The sequence below is a fragment of the Leptonychotes weddellii genome, chromosome 5 (assembly GCF_054177405.1).
Source record: "Leptonychotes weddellii isolate Sample4059 chromosome 5, ASM5417740v2, whole genome shotgun sequence".
In the NCBI taxonomy this organism is placed as follows: domain Eukaryota; kingdom Metazoa; phylum Chordata; class Mammalia; order Carnivora; family Phocidae; genus Leptonychotes; species Leptonychotes weddellii.
In genome coordinates this window covers 21077377-21098100 of record NC_138373.1, presented here as the reverse complement: position 1 = coordinate 21098100, position 20724 = coordinate 21077377, and the positions used below count along the sequence as shown (strand labels likewise).

The 20724-nt window shown below is 41.9% G+C and overlaps 1 protein-coding gene across 1 annotated transcript in view; it reads left to right on the top strand.

Annotated features, from left to right (window-relative positions):
• The window catches only part of LOC145721567 (dynein axonemal heavy chain 3-like), a 60665-nt gene that overhangs the window by 12813 nt on the left and 27128 nt on the right, over positions 1 to 20724 (top strand). The window contains exons 7-15 of the mRNA XM_081819878.1: positions 71 to 266; positions 3657 to 3782; positions 5173 to 5368; positions 7108 to 7287; positions 11786 to 11922; positions 13683 to 13788; positions 13978 to 14156; positions 18948 to 19132; positions 20343 to 20466. Of these exons, the coding sequence (XP_081676004.1) occupies positions 71 to 266; positions 3657 to 3782; positions 5173 to 5368; positions 7108 to 7287; positions 11786 to 11922; positions 13683 to 13788; positions 13978 to 14156; positions 18948 to 19132; positions 20343 to 20466 (1429 nt within the window). The remainder of the gene's footprint in view (positions 1 to 70; positions 267 to 3656; positions 3783 to 5172; positions 5369 to 7107; positions 7288 to 11785; positions 11923 to 13682; positions 13789 to 13977; positions 14157 to 18947; positions 19133 to 20342; positions 20467 to 20724) is intronic.

Here is a 20724-nt window from a genome sequence, read left to right as displayed (position 1 = left end):
TTCACCTAAGAACACAGAGTGTTCAAGGTCCCTACTTACTAACAAAGTGTTTGCTCTGTTGCTTATATAGTTGATTACATCCTCATGGACCCAAGAGAGAGAAAAAGACTCTTCATTGAGAACATTCCCCACATGTTTCCTCAAAGAGTAATCCGGGCCCCTGTGCCCTGGCACAGCGTCTACAGGAATGCCAAGAAGTGGAATGAGGAGCATCTGCACATGGTGAACCCCATGATGCTCAGCCTGAAAGAACTATGGTTTAAAGAGTAAGAAGTTCCTCCCCTCCCTTTTCTTTCCCTTTATTGTTTGCCCACAAAAGACAGTATCTTATGCTGGGCACAGTGGGGGTAGCCCTGCCATTGAAGGGAGATGACAAAAATCCTAGACCCAAAGTGCATAGGAACTGTAAGTGACAGCTCTCCACGCAGTGAAGTGACCCTTCTTTATGCTCCCGTAACACCCTGACCCTGTCTCTAAGTCCTGGCTCATACTGGTAAAGAGCTCAGACTTGGAGCCGGCTGCTCGAGCCCAGATCTTAATTTTGCCACTTCCTAGGTAATACAGGTGTGTTACATCATCTGTCTGTGTCTTGCTTTCCTTATCCCTAAATTCAGGATAATAAGAGTTCCTGCTTCATAGGGTTGGTAGGAGGAATAAATAACTTAATACATGCAAAGTACTTAGAACAGTGCCCGACAAACTGTAAGTACCCACTAGGTGTGAATGAGCCATTACCTCCATGAGGACATGTATCACACTGAATTACAATTGTGTGTGTGCTAGTTTGTTTCTCTCTAGCCTCTGAGACATATGGGGGGGATTGAGTCTTATTCCTTAGGTAACTCAGTGCCAGCACAGGGATGGCAAGCAGGGGTCTCAGTTATGTTCATCAATGACTAAATTGGCCACAGCAAGTGAAGTTTAGAGAATATAGGAGCCACTTTTTTTTCCCCTTCATTCTTCTAAATTGAGATATAATCCACACACCATAAAATTCGCCTTCTGAAGTGCACAGCGCCATAGTTTTTAGTGCACTTACATATTTGTCCAACTCTCACCACTGTCATTCAAAAATATTTTCATCATCCCAAAAAGAAATGCTGTATCCATTAGCGGTCCCCCACCCCCACCCTTTCTCCCTTCCACTCAGCTCCTGGCAACCATTAATCTGCTTTCTCTCTCTACAGACTTAACCTATTCCAGACACTTCATATAAATGGAATCACACAATATGTGACCTTTCGTGTCTGGCTGCTTTTTGCTTAGCATCATGTTTTCAGGGTTCATTGACATTGAAACATGTATCAGTATTTCATTCCATTCTATGGCCGAATATTACCCCACTGCATGACTGCACCATGTTCAGTTTATCCATTCATCACCTGCAGAGAAAGACTGTCATTTGGGGGGGGGGGGTGTGGTCCATCAAGGGAGATGTAAATCCTGGTGGGAGAATGAGGCCACTCAGAGTTCACTGAAAGGTCAGGCTGATGACATGATGAGTTGCCACCATCTGAGTTTTTATTAGAAAAACTAGAGGCAAATATGCTTACTTAATTTTGATTGGCTGAACTTACCAGTAGCTCAGATATTTTATTTTGGGAAGGCTCTGTAGCTTCAAATGTGTTTAGTCTTAAGGGAGCCCTGTTACTTGGAGAACTTACTTGTTTATCACATTCTTAGTTGTACCTATATTTCCAAAGAGAATTGAGGGGGAAGTCAAGCTGGCATGGAGCCCACCAGTGGTAAGAAATAAGCACATTCCCTTCTTTTGGCTGAATTCAGTTTTCTAAATCATTGGAGGTACCAGTCAGGACACTGAAAAAAAGTCATTTTCTAATGAGGCAGAAGTGTAGGGTAATAATTTACAGAATGGGCTCCCAAACTATACTGCCTAGGTTCTGGTTCTTGCTTTGTCAGTAACGAATGGTGTGGTTTTGGGGAAGCTACTCTCTCTAGGTCCCTGTTTATATGTAAAATGGGAATAATAATAGTACATACCTCATGGTGTTTGTTGGATGAGTTGCTTAGAATAGTTTTGGCATATAGTAGTTGTTCAATAAATGAAGGTACAGCTTTAACTATAAGCATTTTTATGGCCTCAAAAAATATCCTGGAAATTAACAAAAAAGTTCAGTCTCAGGGATGGTAAAATTTGCCAAATGCTCACTACTGAGAAGATGTACACATACACGTGCATTTAACTTGATTATGTAGTGAAGATGGCAAATTATTATAGCTTCTGAAAAGAAAGGATCCTTACCCCTTGTTTTTAGGGGTTCCCTAAAGATTATATAGGCAACAAAAGCAAAAGTGAACCAAAACCATTTAGAAGATTTTTGTCCGTTGAACAGCAACAACAACAAAAAACAACAATGAGAAAGATTTGTTAAGGAAATGATACAGACAGCTTTTCTCTGTGACCTGCATGATTTAATTAAAAAAAATTCTAAGAAGTCACCTAGTGATCGGTGAAGGGTAAGGGGCTTGGGGGCCAGAATGAGAGTTGTGGTCTCAAGAGACACTGTAGGAAGTTTGTAAGGACTGAATTAAAGATAAGTAATGTAATTTCCAGGTGGTGACAAGGGCCATACTTGGGTTGGATATCAAATGTGTGGTGAGGGAGGTCTCGGGTTCTATTCTTCCTTCCCTAACAGTGCTTTGTGACTGGCCAAACAAGATGGGTACCAAGTTCACCACCTCCACCAAGAAGGAATAGAAATGTAGGCTCTGGGACTTAAGAAGGATGAGGAAAAGTGCCCAAGAGGTCGTTCCAGTGGATGATGAAAATGGGAAGTAAGAAATGAGATGAGCTAAGGAAGTGAGCAAAGATCTAATTGGGGAAGTGAAAGGCAGGGATGATTTAAAAGAGTGATTTATAAATGAATGGGATAGACATCAGGAAGAGATATGGTGGCCCTCTGAGCTAAAAGAGGCCTCAGGGAATATGGTAAAGGACAACACATCCATTGATCTGAGAGAAATAGGAGAAGATAAGAGCCTCATAGGAAAAGGTGGAAGGAGATTCATGTGTTCAATCCACAGGTTGCTAGGAAGGAGATTCATGTGTTCAATCCACAGGTTGCTATTGTGTGCCTGCATTATGTAAGGCACTATGCCAAGGGATACTGTGTGTGTCTTGGTGAGCCTGCTAGCCATTGAGGGTAGGTCTATAGGGGGGTTTTGTGTTTGTTTAGAACAAAGCAGTCCTTTAAACTGTCCTGAGTAGCTCACCTGGGGGCCACATTGAGGATTAGATGGAACCCACTTGATCATGAAGGTGTTGCTTCTCTTGACTTGTCTTCTCTGTCTTCACTGTTAAAGAACTTTGATTTGTCCCTTTGACATCCCAGTTCCCAGCCAGGCAAATACCAGGTTGGTGCCAAAACCCCACTCCCCAGATGGTTTACCCAGAGCAGGACACATAGGAAGGCTCAGCAAACACCAGTTGAGTTGGCTCATCTATCTACTCTTTGCAAGGTTCCTCTGGACTTTCTACTCCCTCCTCAGACTCTCAGATTTTTCAGATATAATTAGTTTTACTCTCCTTGAAAAAAAAAAAAAAAAAAGGATAAATGCCCTTTGAACTTATCCTACAGAATTCATTTTTTAAGTGTCTTCTTGGCCCAGGATGTTTCTCCTTCTCTTTTTGGCAGATTTAGAGACCTCAGGTTTGTTCGAACAGCAGAATTACTGGCAGGAAAATTGCCTCTGCAGCCTCACGAATATCGGGATGTGATCCAGAAACACTGCATGGAAGCACGCCAAATTCTTCTCAACAAGTCAGTATCTGGCCTCAGAATGGGACTACATCACAGTGTTATAAACCCTCTGAGTCTCCCAGCCTGGAGGTTGAACAGTTTGCTGACTTCCCACTGACCTCTTCCTCTTTCCCCTTCCTTCCACGTTCCATCCGCCGACAGTCTTTGTGTCTCCCCATGTCCACTCTTCTTCAGCCCTCACTCCTGGTCTCCCTCTGCCTTTTTGAAATTCTCATTATGATTCCTTGTTGGGGGTACCACTTCCCTTCCCTTCCTCTGAAGTCGGTTAGGCTTTGCTAGGTTACACGACAGTACATTTGAATGACTTGTGTTCAGGTGGCCCAGATAAACACTGCAAGGTTCCAGGGTTAGGGAGGTTTCAGTCACTTAGATGATTCCTTTTTCTTTTGCAAATGCATGCAGGACTGTGTCCAGAGCCAGAGAAATCCCCTTATGTAAAATGATGGTGATAATACCTACCAGTGGGTTTTTATTATCTGAGACAATGTATACACAACCACTGGCACATAGTAGCTGCTCAATAAATATCCTAGTTATTGTCTTTACAACTATGGCTGTTCCTAGTACTTTTCTGGTTGTTAGAGGAATACTTTTCTAGAAATCAGAAAAGAGATATGATAGGATGAAAAGGCCAGTGGTTCCCAATGGGAATTAGAAATTGGGGGAAGTAGGAAGAAAGAACAAGGAGGCCTCCATTTCTTGTTTTGCTTTTCTTTTTTTTTTTTTTTAAAGATTTTATTTATTTATTTGACAGAGAGAGACACAGCAAGAGAGGGAACACAAACAGGGGGAGTGGGAGAGGGAGAAGCAGGCTTCCCGCAGAACGGAGAGCCCGATGCGGGGCTCGAACCCAGGACCCTGGGATCATGACCTGAGCCGAAGGCAGACGCCCAACGACTGAGCCACCCAGGCGCCCCTTGTTTTGCTTTTCTTATTTCTAGTCCCAACTACTGAGCAGCTACTGTCATACTGGAGTTTCTCTTCTTACGTTTTCTTCTTTTTCTCCTCTTTCTCTCTTTCCCCCTATAATGTCTGAACAGAGGCCAGGCATTTGCCAGGGAGAGAGGTTGGACAGAACATTCCAGGTCCTTATTGCCCCTTCACCACAATCTCTGATTATAGTGAAGAAAGTAGAGACTCTTGGAGCGGGACACGCCACCAGCATCCCTTGTGTAATTGGGTATTGCTAATGGAAGAGTAGTCTATCAATTGAAATCTTACTACTTTCTTCCCAGGAAAGGGATGTTGGCAGGTGACGTAGCCAGGGATATGAAAATACCAATTTGGAAAGCTGCTTAGATCTGCCTGGTCACAGGGAGTGGGGAATGTCTGATTGGACTTCTCCGAGCTCAGAAGAGCTTCTTACTTGGGTGCCTTCCTGTCTTTACAGGTGGATACCCACCTGTGCCCGGCTTTTCATTTCACAGAAGGAGCGGTGGGTCCATTTTGCTCCCAAGAGTGACTATGACTCCTCTCATAACATTGAGGAATATTTTGCTTCTGTTGCTTCCTTCATGTCACTCCAGCTGAGGGACTTGGTCATTAAGTCTCTCGAGGACCTCGTCTCCTTTTTCATGATACACAAGGTATGTAGGGGACCATCAGTAGGCCCATTTGAGGGGAAACAACTGGGACAATCAGAATTCCATCACACAGGTTCTCAGCTGTGAGCCAAGGATAAAAAATAAAAAAATTCTTGATTGCCACACACATCGGGTCATTATTAGCTCATGAAAATGATTTCTGTGAATCACAGCATGCTTTCCTGAGATAATTACTGCTAAACTGACCAAGTTCTCCATAAGTGGGGAAATTGTTAAAAATATTTAAAGAAAGATGGAGTAAAATGGAATTCATGCCCTTTATAGGAGAGAAACAAGTCACTTTTTGATCCTCTCTGTTAAAGGAAGGAGTTGAAAAAGTTTTATTATAAATCTTTGGCTTAATATTTAGGGAGTATTGTGTGTATCGTTGCAGATGTTGACTTTTTTCTTTGGTCTTTGAAAGAGGCATTCCTAAAAACAAAAGGCTTTGTTGACCTAATTAATAACTTTCTGCATGAAACTACTTCAGTGAAGTCAAAATAAAAGCTAAAAGCACAGAGTCCTGGTTTTCAAAACCTCATAGTATCCCCTAAACTCAGATAGCCTGAGGATTAAGGAAGATTCATTTGGATTTTATACCACATGCACATTTTACCTTAAAAAAGAAAGAGTAATAAAAATATAAAATTGCCTGGTTATAAAAGGTTAAATTCTAAGTGTTTTTCCAAATGAAGTAAAGATAAACAATTGACCTTTTGCTCAAAAAAATGTAGAAGCCAATGTTGCTGAATTTAGGCTGTGATGTTAGCTTTCTAGCAAGAACCAATCTATAGATGTCACTATAATCATCTACTTTGCTAAGCAGAAGAGACTCAGATGTGGGAACAAATCCCACTCTAAAATTCCACGCAAAGGGAAAAGTAAAATATTTATATGTCTGAAAGAAGGGGAAATTTATGGGTATTTGATGCATGATAACTGTTCAACCAATGTTTATCAGTCATCCTCAAACAGATCTGGAAATGTCTAACATCATTGACTTAGACAAGTACTGTAACAGCTACACTATGACAGTTTCATTAGGTGTTGTAGTTTATGAGAGGTAACTTATATTACTAGCCTGATAGGGAATTGTAGCTATCCCCATGCCAATATTTCCGTTAGAGGAAGGTTGCCATTTTGAATGTTTAAAATAGACTTTTCACTCAACTGCAAGCTCCATTTGAGGCATACAGATAACTGTTTCTACTTTTGGATTCTGTCAACAAATTTTTGTTGAGCACCGACTATGTGCTAAATGTTGTCTTGGATATTTTGGAGGAAGTACAGGGTTCAGCCACAGATCCTGCCCTCAAGGTTAGAGTAGAGAAGATAAGATGTACATATACATCTCTGCAAGAGAGAAAGATAAAATACCATGAAGGAAGTGGAAGTTTAGAAGTTCAGAAGTGGAAGAGATTATATCTTGCTGGAGAATAGGGAGGCTTCCCAGAGGAGGTGATTTTGAGCTGAATTTTGAAGGATAGGAAGGATTTGGAAATACTAATGCAGGAATTTCTAAGCTAAGTAAGCATACTGAATAAAAGCTTTGGGGAAGGGAGAGTGGATGAGCTCAGGGTGGGCTAAGCCATACCTAGCCCTTATTTGAACATGAACAGTGTGTGAGACTCTGCATTTCCTTTTCTGGTGTTTGTGTCATACTGTGAATGGGTAAAATTCATTCCTTTGATTCTGGAAGGCCCCACCTTGTGACAACCACCATATCTTAATGTCTCCTAAAGGATGGGAATGATTTTGAGGAGCCCTACCAAGAGATGGAGTTCTTCATGCCTCAGCTAATCATGATCAAACTTGAAGTCAGTGAACCCATTATTGTCTTTAATCCATCTTTTGATGACTGCTGGGAGTTAATACACAACTCTTTCTTGGAAATTATTAAGAGCTCTAGGGAGATCCCCAAGGTATAGTATCAACTTAATCATTTGTTTATACTTTTATTTACTTATTGACTAAAATAAATTTAAAATGGCTGTTTGTACAAGGATTCAGGTAGGGGAGTTTTACTTTGGGAGATAAATACCAAAGTAAAGGGGAGTATGCCTCCCTTAACCCCAGAAAGATTTGGGCCATAAAGAAATGTCCATGTATTTGAGAATCATGCTTTTATTTTTTTTAAAGATTTTATTTATTTGAGAGAGAGCTAGTGAGTGCATGAGGGGGAAAAGTGCAGAGGGAGAAGCAGACTCCCTGCTGAGCAGGGAGCCCAATGTGGGGCTCAATCCCAGGACCCTGAGATCATGACCTGAGCTGAAGGCAGATGCTTAACCAACTGAGCCACCCAGGCGCCCCTACTTTTATTTATTTTTTTTAAAGATTTATTTATTTATTTGAGAGAGAGAGCGTGCAAGCCAGGGAGGGGCAGAGGGAGAGGGAGAAAATCTCAAATAGTTTCACCCCTGAGCATGGAGCCTGACGTGGGGCTTGATCCCAGAATCCTGAGATCATGACCTGAGCCAAAATCAAGAGTCAGACACTTAACCAACTGAGCCACCCAAGTGTCCCAAGAATTGTGCTTTTAATAAGAGCATTAAGAGTTACTTTGTGGGGCACCTGGGTGGCTTAGTCGTTAAGCGCCTGCCTTCGGCTCAGGTCATGATTCCAGGGTTCTGGGATCAAGCCCCGCATCGGGCTTCCTGCTCGGTGGGAAGCCTGCCTCTCCCTCTCCTACTCCCCCTGCTTGTGTTCCCTCTCTCACTATGTCTCTATCAAATAAATAAATAAAATCTTTAAAAAAAAAAAATTACTTTGTGAGCAAGTAGAGTCCCCCCTCCCCCCAGCCCGCCATGATCCAACTTCAAAGGGGTAGATGTTTCCCAAGCCATATCCAACTTGGGTTGATTCACAATTGAACAATGCCATGAACTCACCAAGAATCTTCATAAAACGATATCTAATTTAGTTCTTGAAGTTCCATATGTTTGTTTGTTTAACCACTGAAGACATCAAAGGGAAAGATGGAAGCTTTCCTTCCTGGTCCAAGCCCCTTGCAGTTTCCTTTCCAGGGTGGCATTGCTAATCATATTCCAGACACTTAGCAGACTTTTAGTGCTGGGCAGGATCACCCACATGAGTGTGATTCTTTTGTGATCTATCTTCTATTTCCCTCTGGGTGGTTGATGTTGCAAGACCAGTGTCCAGCCCCACATAGGGAAGGGAACTGTGGGATGTTTTTCTCTCTCTCTCTTCTTCTTCCCCACCCCCTCCCTCCCCAGGCATTATGTGTGATGTAGTCTTGTACTTAGAGGATTCTAAGAGCTCAAGATGAGAGTTGGGGGATGTAGAGCAGCACATGAGGCCAAATGATCTAGTCACTTTCACCAAACTCTAAATTTGGGGTTTCGAACCCAACCAAGCCTGGTTAACAAGAAAACTGGGTGTGTGGAGGGGGACGAAAGAGTGGGCAACTCTCCTACCATCCATATCCCTAGGAAGGAAATGAAAGAGAAGACCCTGTAATTTGGAAGGATAAGTGTGGGGCTTGGGGACAGATAAAGTACATACCACTCAAGTTCTCTCTCACTGCTGTCAATTAGCAATGTTTGCAAGCAGCTGGGCTAGGAGAGCCCAGGGCTCATGTGGTTGCTCCAGCAAACACTGAGCAGGGATGGTAGTAGATTTAGTGGATTGTCATGGCAAGAAGATAGAGTCACAGGTCACAGTGTGTCCTTGGGTTGAAAGCTAGGCCCAGGTGAATGCCAATGGGACCTTATCAAGCTGTGTGGAAAAGCAGCCCAGGCTCAGCATTCTCCATCGAGAAATGCCCACAGCGCTGGCTCCTACCTCAAACTCCTCAGACTATTTTATCTCTGAACTGGGTATTAAAACGTTGAAAGAATAGCTCCTCAGGTTGAATTTCTAATAAGAATATCTAAGAACAGGGGTGCTTGGGTGGCTTAGTCTTCAAGTGTCTGCCTTTGGCTCAGGTCGTGATCCCAGGGTGCTGGGATCGAGCCCCACATCGGGCTCCCTGCTCGGCAGGAAGCCTGCTTCTCCCTCTCCCACTCCCCCTGCTTGTGTTCCCTCTCTCGCTGTGTCTCTCTCTGTCAAAGAAATAAATAAAATCTTTAAAAATATATATATATATCTAAGAACAGCAACAGGTAGACAGTATCCCCAACCCCTACCAGACCTGCCTTTTTTATGGTTAAATATACATTTTATTTTATTTATTTAAGATTTTATTTATTTGAGAGCAAGTGAGGGAGGGAGCACGAGTGGGGGGAGGGGCAGAGGGAGAGGGAGAAGCAGACTTAAACGACTGAGCCACCCAGGCACCCCTTTATTTATTTGTTTTTAAGGTTTTATTTTTAAGTAATCTCTACACCCAGCGTGGGGCTTGAACTCACAATCTTGGCTCTTGATCAAGAGTCCCATGCTCCACCGACTGAGCCAGCCAGGCACCCCCCTAAACATAAACTTTAAAAGTTGGACAAAATGTCAGCATGAGGTTTTGAAAATAACAGTTTCAAGGTGCAGAAGGGAAGCCTATTTATGAGAAGGTTACTAAAGGAAACCAAAGTAAATATTAGAAAATACTTGTCTTAGCAAAAAAATTGAAACATGGATGTTGTAATACTGATTGAAATGAAAAGAGGAGAATGAGAGGCATAAATAAAATGAGGTGGGGTGAAATAAGGAAGGGTTTTCTAAAGCTAAAAATGCAATAAGGAAAATTTAAATCAGAGTGCCTGGGTGGCTCAGTAGGTTAAGTGTCTCTGTCTTCAGCTCAGGTCATGATCCCAGGGTCCTGGGATCAAGCCCCGCCTTGGGCGCCCTACTCACCAGGGAACCTGCTTCTCCCTCTCCATCTGCTGCTCCCCCTGCTTGTGCTCTCTCATGCTCTCTTTGTCAAATAAATAAATAAAATCTTTAAAAAAAATTTAAATTAGCATTAGCAGCCATGTCAATGCATTACTTTCATAATCAGAAATACGTACTCACACACACACACACACACACACACACACACACACACATTTCTGTGGAAAGGGGCTACTTGGGCCAGTCTCTCTACTGATGGGAGAACTTTCTCACTCAAAGTGCCAGGGAAATCCCAAACTTGGAGAAGTGTGCAGGCGTAAGCACTGAGGGTGATGACAAGACCAGGAAGTCAGGGACCGGAGAGCCAGGGAGATCAGCAGATGGTAACCGTGATTATCTGGAAAAGACACCATTGATCTCATCTTAGTTTTACAGACTGCTCTACCAGCCACATTTAAAGGGCAATAAAAGGTGTTACTTCCTCTTTCATCTGAAGACTTCTTCCCAAGAAACAGTCCCTTATGCTCCCCACATGTAATCTCTTGCATGGCCCAGATGTACCAGAATGCCAGTTCCTCCATATCTTTGCTTTCAACCACTGTCTTCAGCATGGCCACAGCTAAGAAGTTGTCCCTCCACTGGCTTAAAAACCTTCGGATTGTCCAAAGAGGGAGGACACAGACTATTCGCACTAGCTTTTCCCCCTTTCTAAATCAGTGCATTCTCATCCATGGTATATAACTGTTGTCACCAAGTAGTGCCCTCTGACAGTCTTTTCTGAGACCAATCACTATCAGCTTTCTTAACAGGGAGGGCAGTGGGTCCCCAGCAGGGACTTGGACGTCTTCATGAGTCATGCAAGTGAGAACATTTCTCAGGGACACACACATGCCATTAAGAAGTTAGAGAACTTGAATTATCAGAAAAGAAACTGTTCTAGCTTCATGACTGTAAAGCCATAGATTTTTTTTTCCGCTGAGGTGAGAGAAGCATCTAGTATCTCTCCTTTTCTTCAGATGAGAAAATGGAAGTTCAGAGAGAAGAAATAGCTAAGGTCGCATGGTTAGTTAGTGGCAGAATCAGAATTAGAACTCATGTCTCTAGTAGTTTTTCATTAGTAAAATCTGATGGGGGTGGGGGACAGGGAGCATTGCTGTAATATTCATTCAGTCACACAGTATTTATTGAGCACTTACTATGTGCCAAGCTCTTGTTGGACCCTTCACAATACTGAAGAAGTCAGATTCGATCCACGCCCTCATGGTATTTAATCCCATGACAAACCCAGATAAGCTCATTATACATTATTTAATTATGATTATGCTGTGTGGGAAAAGTTCAGAATGTGAACTTTAAGCAAGGAAACCTAACATCCTAACTGGAGGCCCAAGGGGATTCTCCATGGACCAGAGACTTGAAAGGATGAGGGAAAGATGAGTAACCCAAAACCAGGGAGAGGAGAGAGGGTAGAGATAAAGAGAACAGGAGGGTGATTCTGGCACTATCCAAGAGGAAAAAGAGTGAAAAGGTAGCTGGTATCCCTGGAAATGTGTTTGTTGAAAAGATTTTACATTTTGGTGGCATTTCCCTTCTTGTGTCTGAAGTCTTGTGACATCAAAAGTGGTTTCTGTTCTTTAGGTGGAATCTGTCCTGTTCCCAGAGTTGAAAGGCTATAATCTGATTCTTGGAACCATTAACACTGAAGAAAAACTAGTTTCTGATTTTGTGGATCAAACCTTTGAGGTGTATCAGAAAAATCAAGTTGGGCCCCACAAGTAAGTTGGTTTAGTTGTAATTTGACCATTTGGGTATTGGTTTGTTTGTCATCAAATACACGATCACTGTTCCCACACATCAGAAACACATACATAGTAAGAATAGCCAATACTTACACAGGTATTACTATTTATCCCCATTTTACAGATGAGGAAGCTTTCCCAATATTACACAGCAAATAAATAAATGAGCCAGAATTCAGATTCAATTACAGGTGCACCTCCATTATCTGAAAGATGTTAGGCCAGACAGGTTTTGGCATTTAGAAATTTCTGGATTTTAGAAAAGTCACGCGTAATGCATATATCATACCTGGTGATGCAGCTTCAGCAAGATCTCAGGAAGCTCCTCTTAATTAAATGTGTTGATATTTCTATAGTGAACAATATGAATATTCACCCAAGTAGCCTCACATTGGTTTAGGCCAGCTTTTGCCATCAAATGAATTTTGAAGCAGCTGTCTGTTTTCAGAGCTTTTTGGATTTAGGAATTAAAGGGGATTGAGGACAAGTTATCTGAATGCTCCTTAATCACCCTACTGTAGAATATCTCACAGTTGCTCATGTGAGCAGTCCCTAGTTTAGGGGTATCAAATAATACAGCTTCCAAACTGAGACACTTTGAGAGCGAAGAGGGCTTTATTAACAACTACCGTGGGACAACAAGTGTAAATCTGGGCTGTCCCAGGCAAACCAGGATACATGGGTTTCTTGACCGTGGCTCTGTCAACATTTTAGACCAGAAAACTCTGTATCGTGAGGAGCTACTGTGTATGGTAGGATGTTTAGCAGCATCCCTGACCTATACCCATTAGATCCGGGAGGATCCTCCTGCAGTCATTACACCCAAAAACATCCCCAGATGTGGCCAAATGTCCCCTGATCACCACTGGGCCCCCACAAAACTAATTCTGCTTACTCCATTATCATCTTTATTTCATTTTATTGTTATTTTATTTATTATTTTTATTTTTTTCAAGTAGGCTCCACGCCCAGCGTGGGGCTTGAGCTCATGACCCCAAGATCAAGAGTCGCATGCTCTACTGACTGAGCCAGCCAGGTGCCCCCATATCATCTTTATTTTAATTCAAACTTTTTAAAAAGACTTCATTTTTAAGTAATCTCTACACCCAACGTGGGGCTGAAACTCATAATCCTGAGATGCAGAGTTACATGCTCCACGAACTAAGCCAGCTAGGCGCCCCTAATTCAAACTTATTTTAAGTCACAGCATCCCAAATACATCCTCCAATTTGGGAGAAATCTGTCCAGCCATTTTTGCAGGATCTGATAAGAAGGGAAAACTTAATTTTATCCAATAAATTTTTAGGTTCACTAGTTCCAAATTTTCATCTTAAAATTTAGACAGAATTTTAGAGCTGGAAGAAGTGATAGGAACTAATGTTTATTGCATATTCACTGTATATCAGGCATTGTATTAGATGCTTTATATGTACATTATTATAGGTAAGCCTTACAACAGTCCTATGAGGTATTACTATTTCCACTTAAAACTAAACAGACTGATCTTTGGAAAAGAGAAATATCTTGCCTAAGTTCATGCAGCTAGGAGGTGGCAAAATTGGAATTTGAAGCCAAAGTTCTGAATTCCCAGTTTACTATACTTGTTGCCACATTCTATTTCCCTTTGCTGGCTTGGGCTAATTTTTATGATCTTATGTCTTCATTTGCCACTCTTCCTAATCTGATTTGGTGACCTGTATTTGCATGTCTGATTTTATGCTCTTCGATTATGGAAGATACTTAAATGTATACAAAAAGTATGATGACTTATTGGATAACATGGCAGAACAAAACATCACCGCGTTCCTGAAAGAAAACCATGAAATTGAGGATTTTGTGACGGTAGGAAATATCACTTGATATTTCATATCTTGGTGACACGTACTGCAGACAATCCACTACGTAGTCCGTGTATTTTGTTAGTGTGTATGTTGTGCTCAGCATTGGACTAGGTTGGCTGGGGGTGAGGCTGGGGGCAAGTGCATGTTGGCTAAAGGCAAATCAAGCTACCGACTGTGTTCCTTTCTACAGAGGATCAGTAGCATCAAAAAGCGGAGAAATGAAATTGCATCCATGCACATTACCGTGCCTTTGGCCATGTTCTGCCTTGACACCATGACCCTAAATTATGACCTCTGTGAACGAGCCCAAAATCTTAAAGACCGTCTGATTCAATTCCAAGTGGACGTAAACCGGGACACCAATACCAGGTAGTTATTGTGGAGAGAGAGATAGCAACAGTGTTTGGCGTGAACGGGAGAATGAAAACGTGGCCAGAACTTGCACCTTCCAGCAATGACCAGACAGAACTTCTAGCTCAAGTTGTTTCTGCCCTAGAGTGAGGTTGGCGGGGAATTCAGGTTCAGGCCAGAAGGTGAACCGTGGGGCTTGGAGCAGAAGGGTGGAAAGCATCCTGCAGCTGTCCATCTCTTATCCCTCAGCCTTTGCTTTCTTGGAGGCATCTTTAGGGAGATGCCACCTCATGGGCTTGGCTGTCTAAGGTCACAGGCCCTCTCCCCAGCCATCTAGCACATATTCAGAGACACAGGGTGCTTACTATACACCGCCCCCCGCCCCGAATCACTCCTGTGCAGGCTTCTGCTGTCTGAGGATTCTGTCATTCAATCTTAAGCTCTATGTGGTACCTTCATTTCACTGGTGACTATATATTAATCACGATAATTTGGGTTCTAAGGGATAGAAGCTCAGACTGGCTAAAGTGAAAAAGGGAATTTGAGGCTCACGTGTTGAAAAGTTCAGGAATTGCTAGCTTCAGGCCCTCAACACTGCAGGTAGGATGCAGTGTCTCTCCCTCTACTTTGCTTTCATTCTCTGACAGGCACTGTTCTGTTTGTGGGCCCAGAAGCTCTAGGCTTATATCCTCCCAGGTTCCCATCCAGAGGGGAAAATGGTTTCTCCCTTTCCAGTTGCCTCAAAAAGTCCTGGCCCGTGTGACACCAGCCTGACTTGGGTCTTTTGTGCAGCACTGAACCAAGCGCCATGGTGTAACTATCTGAAAGTTACAAAATGATTAATCCACGTCTTTCTAGCTTTCTTTTTCAGAGTGCTTTTAACTAAAGACTAAGATGATTTAGTAAGCATGGCCACTACCAACAGTGGTATATGTTGTATTATTCTTATTAGATGTAAATAGATACATAGATAGATAGATACATAGATACATAGATACATAGATACATAGATAGATAGATATATACATACATACATACATAGATACATAGCTAGCTAGCTCGATACATAGATAGATAGATACATACATACATACATAGCTAGCTAGCTAGCTAGCTAGATAGATACATAGATAGATAGATACATGATAGATAGATAGATACACAGATAGATACATAGATACATACATACATACATACATACATACATACATAGATACTTAGCTAGCTAGCTAGCTAGATAGGTAGATACATAGATACATACATACATACATACATACATACATAGATACATACATACATACATAGCTAGCTAGCTAGATAGATAGATAGATACATAGATACATAGATAGATAGATACATAGATACATAGATAGTTAGATACATAGATAGATACATGATAGATAGATACATAGATACATAGATAGATAGATACATAGATAGATAGATACATAGATAGATAGATAGATAGATAGATAGATAGATGTAATTTTAGCATTTTATAGCACCTTAAATTTACAAAATACATTTCAGAAACTCATGAGCAAATTTTGGATAATAGTAAGCTACCATTTTTCCAGCACATGTTATAGTCTGAAGACTGTGTAAGCATTCTGCACGTTATAGATCTAATCAAATCTTTACAACAACCCTAAAAGGTTGTTTGCTCTTCTCTCCATTATGTTGATGAAGAAACTGAGACTCCCAAGGGTTTAGGAGGTGGCACATACAGGGCTTCACCTCATTTATTTTGACCCCAAAGTCCTCGCTCTCAACCACCGCACTCACCACACTCAGCTTTCTCACAGAGTGATAAAATGGTAGGATTTCTGGTTTAGAAGCCAGAAGATTTGGGTTTGAATCTAAGACCTTCCATTTATTAACTGTGTGTCCTCTTGCTTTACCTTCTGGATCTTTAGTGTCTTTGCCTATAGAATAAAGCTTTGGGACCAGGATAGTAAAAGTAGTTCAAACTAGTAAGACACTTTCTTTGGGTATTTTGAGCATCAAAGGAAACTTATTTTGTAAGCAATAGTCCACTTGTTCATGTCAAATCAAAACAACATGGTACCTTGGCTGGTCAATCCTCATCAAAATAAGTGTATAATTAGGTCTTTTAGATATAAGTGAAAATAAAGGTCTCCTTATGAACCCAGGGATTTCTAAGGATGCAGAAACCCCAGGTTGGTGGCTAAGATTCTTTCTTTCTGCCTTAAAAATGGTGAGACTGACTTGCTGGACTTTCTCAACAACCCCATGAGTAGGTAAGACAGATATAAGTAAGATCCCTTGCTGAAAGCAGGAGAAAATGAGGCCCAGAAAGAAAACCAGCTTATCCCTGGATATTGTTAAGGTGTTGTGTTGGTCAGGTGCCTGATATCAATGACCCATATCAGGGACATTTTAGAGAGTTTAATAGGTAGTGGGTTTGCTACCACCCTTCTGGGCCTTTGCAAGAAACTGATAACTATTAGCCGCATAACATTTATCCTCTGAATTCTCATACAAAAGGGAGGAAGAATGGATTCTCATCTGGTAAGAGTCTATCAGACTGAGAAGACCTACCTGTATTAGGCGAGGCAAGATGCTATAACAAGTAGACTTAAGATGTCATGACTGAACACTATAGAAGTTTTATTTCTTCTCAGGGTAGCTCCAGATTGGTGGGGGAGACCTATGGTACATCCAGAAATTCAAGCACATGGTGACTTTACATCTTTAACCTGTAGCTTTCAAGGTCATTCTAAGTGTTGACATCCTAGACGGTTGGAAGGAGGAAAGAGCATGAAGGGATATGCAAGGACAGTTTTATGTGCTGCCCCCGAAAGGGATACTCATCCCTGCTTCCTGCTTCACACTGACTGCAACTCAATCATGTGACCATACCTTCGAGGGACTGAACTGTCCCCCTTCAAAATTCATGTGTTGAAGTCTGTCTTAGTCTGTTTGGTATGCTACAGCAGACTACCATAGGCTGAATGGCTTATAAACAACAGAAATTCATTTCTCTCAACAGAACATTGGTTCATTTGTGTCTCTCAGTTCTGGCGGCTGGGAAGTCCAAGATAGAGTCTCCAGCAGACTTGGTGTCTGTTGAGAGCTGGCTTCCTGCCAATGGGTGAGGGGTCTCTCTTATAAAAGCTCTAAACCCCTTTATAAGGGGATGCTCTCATGACCTATTTACCTCTCAGAGCCCACCTCCAAATATCATTACATTAGGGATTAGGTTTTAACATGAGAATTTTGGGGGTGCACACACATCTGGTCTACAGCAAAGCACTAGTACCAAGGCCTGTGAGGAGATGATGAGGTTAAATGGGGTCACAAGGATGAGGCCCTAATCCAATAGGACTAGTGCTCTATTAAGAAGAGGAAGAGACACCAGAGCTCTTTCCCCCTCCACTACATGAGGTAACAGGGAGAAGGCTGCTGTCTGCAAGCCAGGAAGAAAGCCCTCACCAGGTACTAAGTCAGTCGGTACCTTAACCTTGGACTTCCCAGCCTCCAGAGCTGTGAGAAAATAATTTTCTGTTGTTTAGACCACCCATTCTGTTGATATTTCGTTATGGTAGCCCAAGCTGATGTGTAAGATCCCCAACTAAAAATACAAAGGAGGCTGGACATGTCATCTAGCTCTGAAGTGGAGACTACTACGTAGTAGTGCAGTAGATAATTTTTCTCTGCAGAAAGTTTCTAAATTGTATGAAAATTCATTTCTACGATCTTGGCAGCATCTGAAAAGATGTTTTACTCATTTTTTTCTTCAGTTTGATACAATTAGCTTCACTATGGAGGGGTCTCCATACATGAAGAAGGAATATAGAGTTTGGTCAACTATACTTCAATTAAAACAAAACAAAAAAAAGAAGGCATATTGAGGACTGAAAATACTGAGAGAAGTGGTTTTTATCTATAATGTATGAATGTCAACATGTAATGGTCATTTACTAATAACAAAAACTGTGGTAGCTATTGCTAACATTTCTTGAGGGCCACTCTGTGTTAGGCATGGATGTATTGCAGATCATTTGTTCCTAATTATAATTAAAATACTGATGACAATTATCTTTTTTTTTTAAGATTTTATTTATTTGAGAATGACAGTGTGAGAGAAAGAGCACAGGCAGGGAGGGGGAGCTGCAGAGGAGAGGGAGAAGCAGACTCCCTGCTCGATGGGAACCCTGGGATCATGACCTGAGTTGAAGGCAGACACTTAAGCAACTGAGCCACCCAGGCGTCCCTCATCATTGGTTTTTGCATAAGTTAGAGCATATTCGAATTATCCTTAGAGTAGCATCCTTTCTCATAGTCTCGTGTTTGAGAAGTAGGCAGTTAGATTTAGTGGTCCCGGTGGTTGAATGTCAGTTTCTCTGCCATCCAGGAACTACCTCCAGCACGAGGATAAATTTGCTGATGTACTGTGAAGAGTAGTGATTACCAATTAATTTAGTGCTCTACTTCAATATAAAATTCAAGGAGTCACTATTGGTGGTGGTGGTGGTATTCGTGTTGTTTTGGTCTAAATCTGGATTCTACCCATGGTACATTAAATGAGCTAATATGTATCCAGTGATTAGAATGGGGCATGGCACATAGTAAACCCATGAGATATTATTTCCTTTATTACTGTTTTTCTTTTCTTGAAGAATGGTGTGCATGTAAATATTACCCATCACGGATTTGCAGGTAGAGAAAAGTTGGAAACCATTTTCCTAGTCTCCAAATAAGAATGATGCCTCTTTAGCATAATAGATCTTATAAGAAAGTGATTTTAGATAATAATGGTGATAGTAGCTGTTTCTCTCTCTGTAGCATTTGTAATCAGTACAACACCATCGCAGATAAAGTCAGTGAGATTCCTGCCAACACTGAGGAGCTGGTATTCCTCATTGAATTCTTAAAGAAATCCAGTGATGTCACAGTGTTCAAACTCAGGAGGCAACTTAGAGATGCAATTGAACGGTTAGAGTTTCTGATGGACTATGCAGACTTGCCCCGTAAGTCCACGCCTTATAGATTTATATGTGAATGTATATGTATATTTATACTTTTAGAGATAAGGAGTTGGGAAGGAGAGTTAGCAGTCCTACCACTTAAATATCAATACTGGGAGAGCGTCCCCATATGTTAGAGACACTAATTCCACGCCCTTACCCACAGGAATTCTAATCAAACCAAATTGATCTTATTGTTAGACAAAAAGAAGAAATATCTAGGGATTTGGTAAGTTCTTAGATGCCTTTCTTGGTATCTTGTGGCTGGTGTTTCTGAAAAAGTCACTTCCAAATGCAGAGTCCTTTTATAAATGGATAGATTTCATCCATCTATAATCTTAATACAGTTCTGCCTTTGAGGAGAGGCCAGGGCACTTTCCTTCAAGCTCCTACATATCTTAAAAGGAAAGAAATGGTCAGAGCCCCTTCAAGGCTTATTGGGCCAAGGTAGAGTTTTGTAGGGACCAGGTTCTGAAGGAAAAACTGATACACTATCCACAAGTCAAGTTTTCAGATCCTTCCATCTCAAAATACCTGTGAATTACCTGGTGTTCATGCTGTTTGGGAGGAAGGGTGATGGGAGGGAGAGATGGGGACTGGGAGTGGAAAACAGTACCCTAACCATCCACCTGCACATTCATGAGCTGTGCCCTTGACCTTGTGAACACACAGTGGACCTCTGCTTCCTAAGTTCCCAAGGGTACAGAGGGAGCCTAGGACATTTCAGCTGCCCAGAGCCTTAGGCTGGGTGGGGCATCTGGCACTGACTTTATTACTGACATTTAACCAAAAGGGAGACTGGGATTCAGATGAGGTGACAGTTTAAAGAGGAGAACCGGAACTTGAGCCCAGGTTTCTACTCTACTCAGACCCAGCCTGGGAAAGCAGTGAAGTATAGTGGTTAGAACATCGGCTTTGGAGTTGGTTAGACCTGGGTCTGAAATTGTCTCTGCTGCCTTCTAGCGGTGTGACCTTGACTACTTGGCTAAATTTTGTTTTCCATCTGTAAAAACAAGGATAATACTGTTGCCCTTCTAGCCTGGCACTTAGTAAGTGCTCAGTAAATGTTGGCTATCATTCATCCATCATGGGCCCATCCATTCATTGCCACCCCCTCACCCACTTCTGTTGACCTCTTATTCTGCTAAATTAATGCCCTGCATGCTGACCTATGTTGAGCAGTGTCCTGGAGCAAACTATATGTGTTTTGCAGACGAGGATATCAAGTTGAACAGCACTGTGCTCCTCTGGCCAGACCAGATTGAAGATATCTTTGAAAACAGCCGAAACTTCCTCCTTAACAAGAGGGATCAGGCCGAGATGGACCTCATTAAAAGGTACTGGGAGAGTGTGAGGTTGTTTCAGAAATGATGCCCAGTTCGATAACACGCTGCAGGTTCCTGGTTCTGCTCAGAGCCCCCCCACAGCAAGGCGTGGGCGAAGGCTGAAGACAAATGGTGGAAAAGGAATTTCTTTTTGTTTCCCACTGAGGGATGTTCTCTTTAAGCCTGCTTCACTATAGTGACCCTGCCAATGCCTTCCCTCCCTGCCTTGAACAATTGGAATTTGGCGGTGCAGAGAGAAAAAGACAAAAA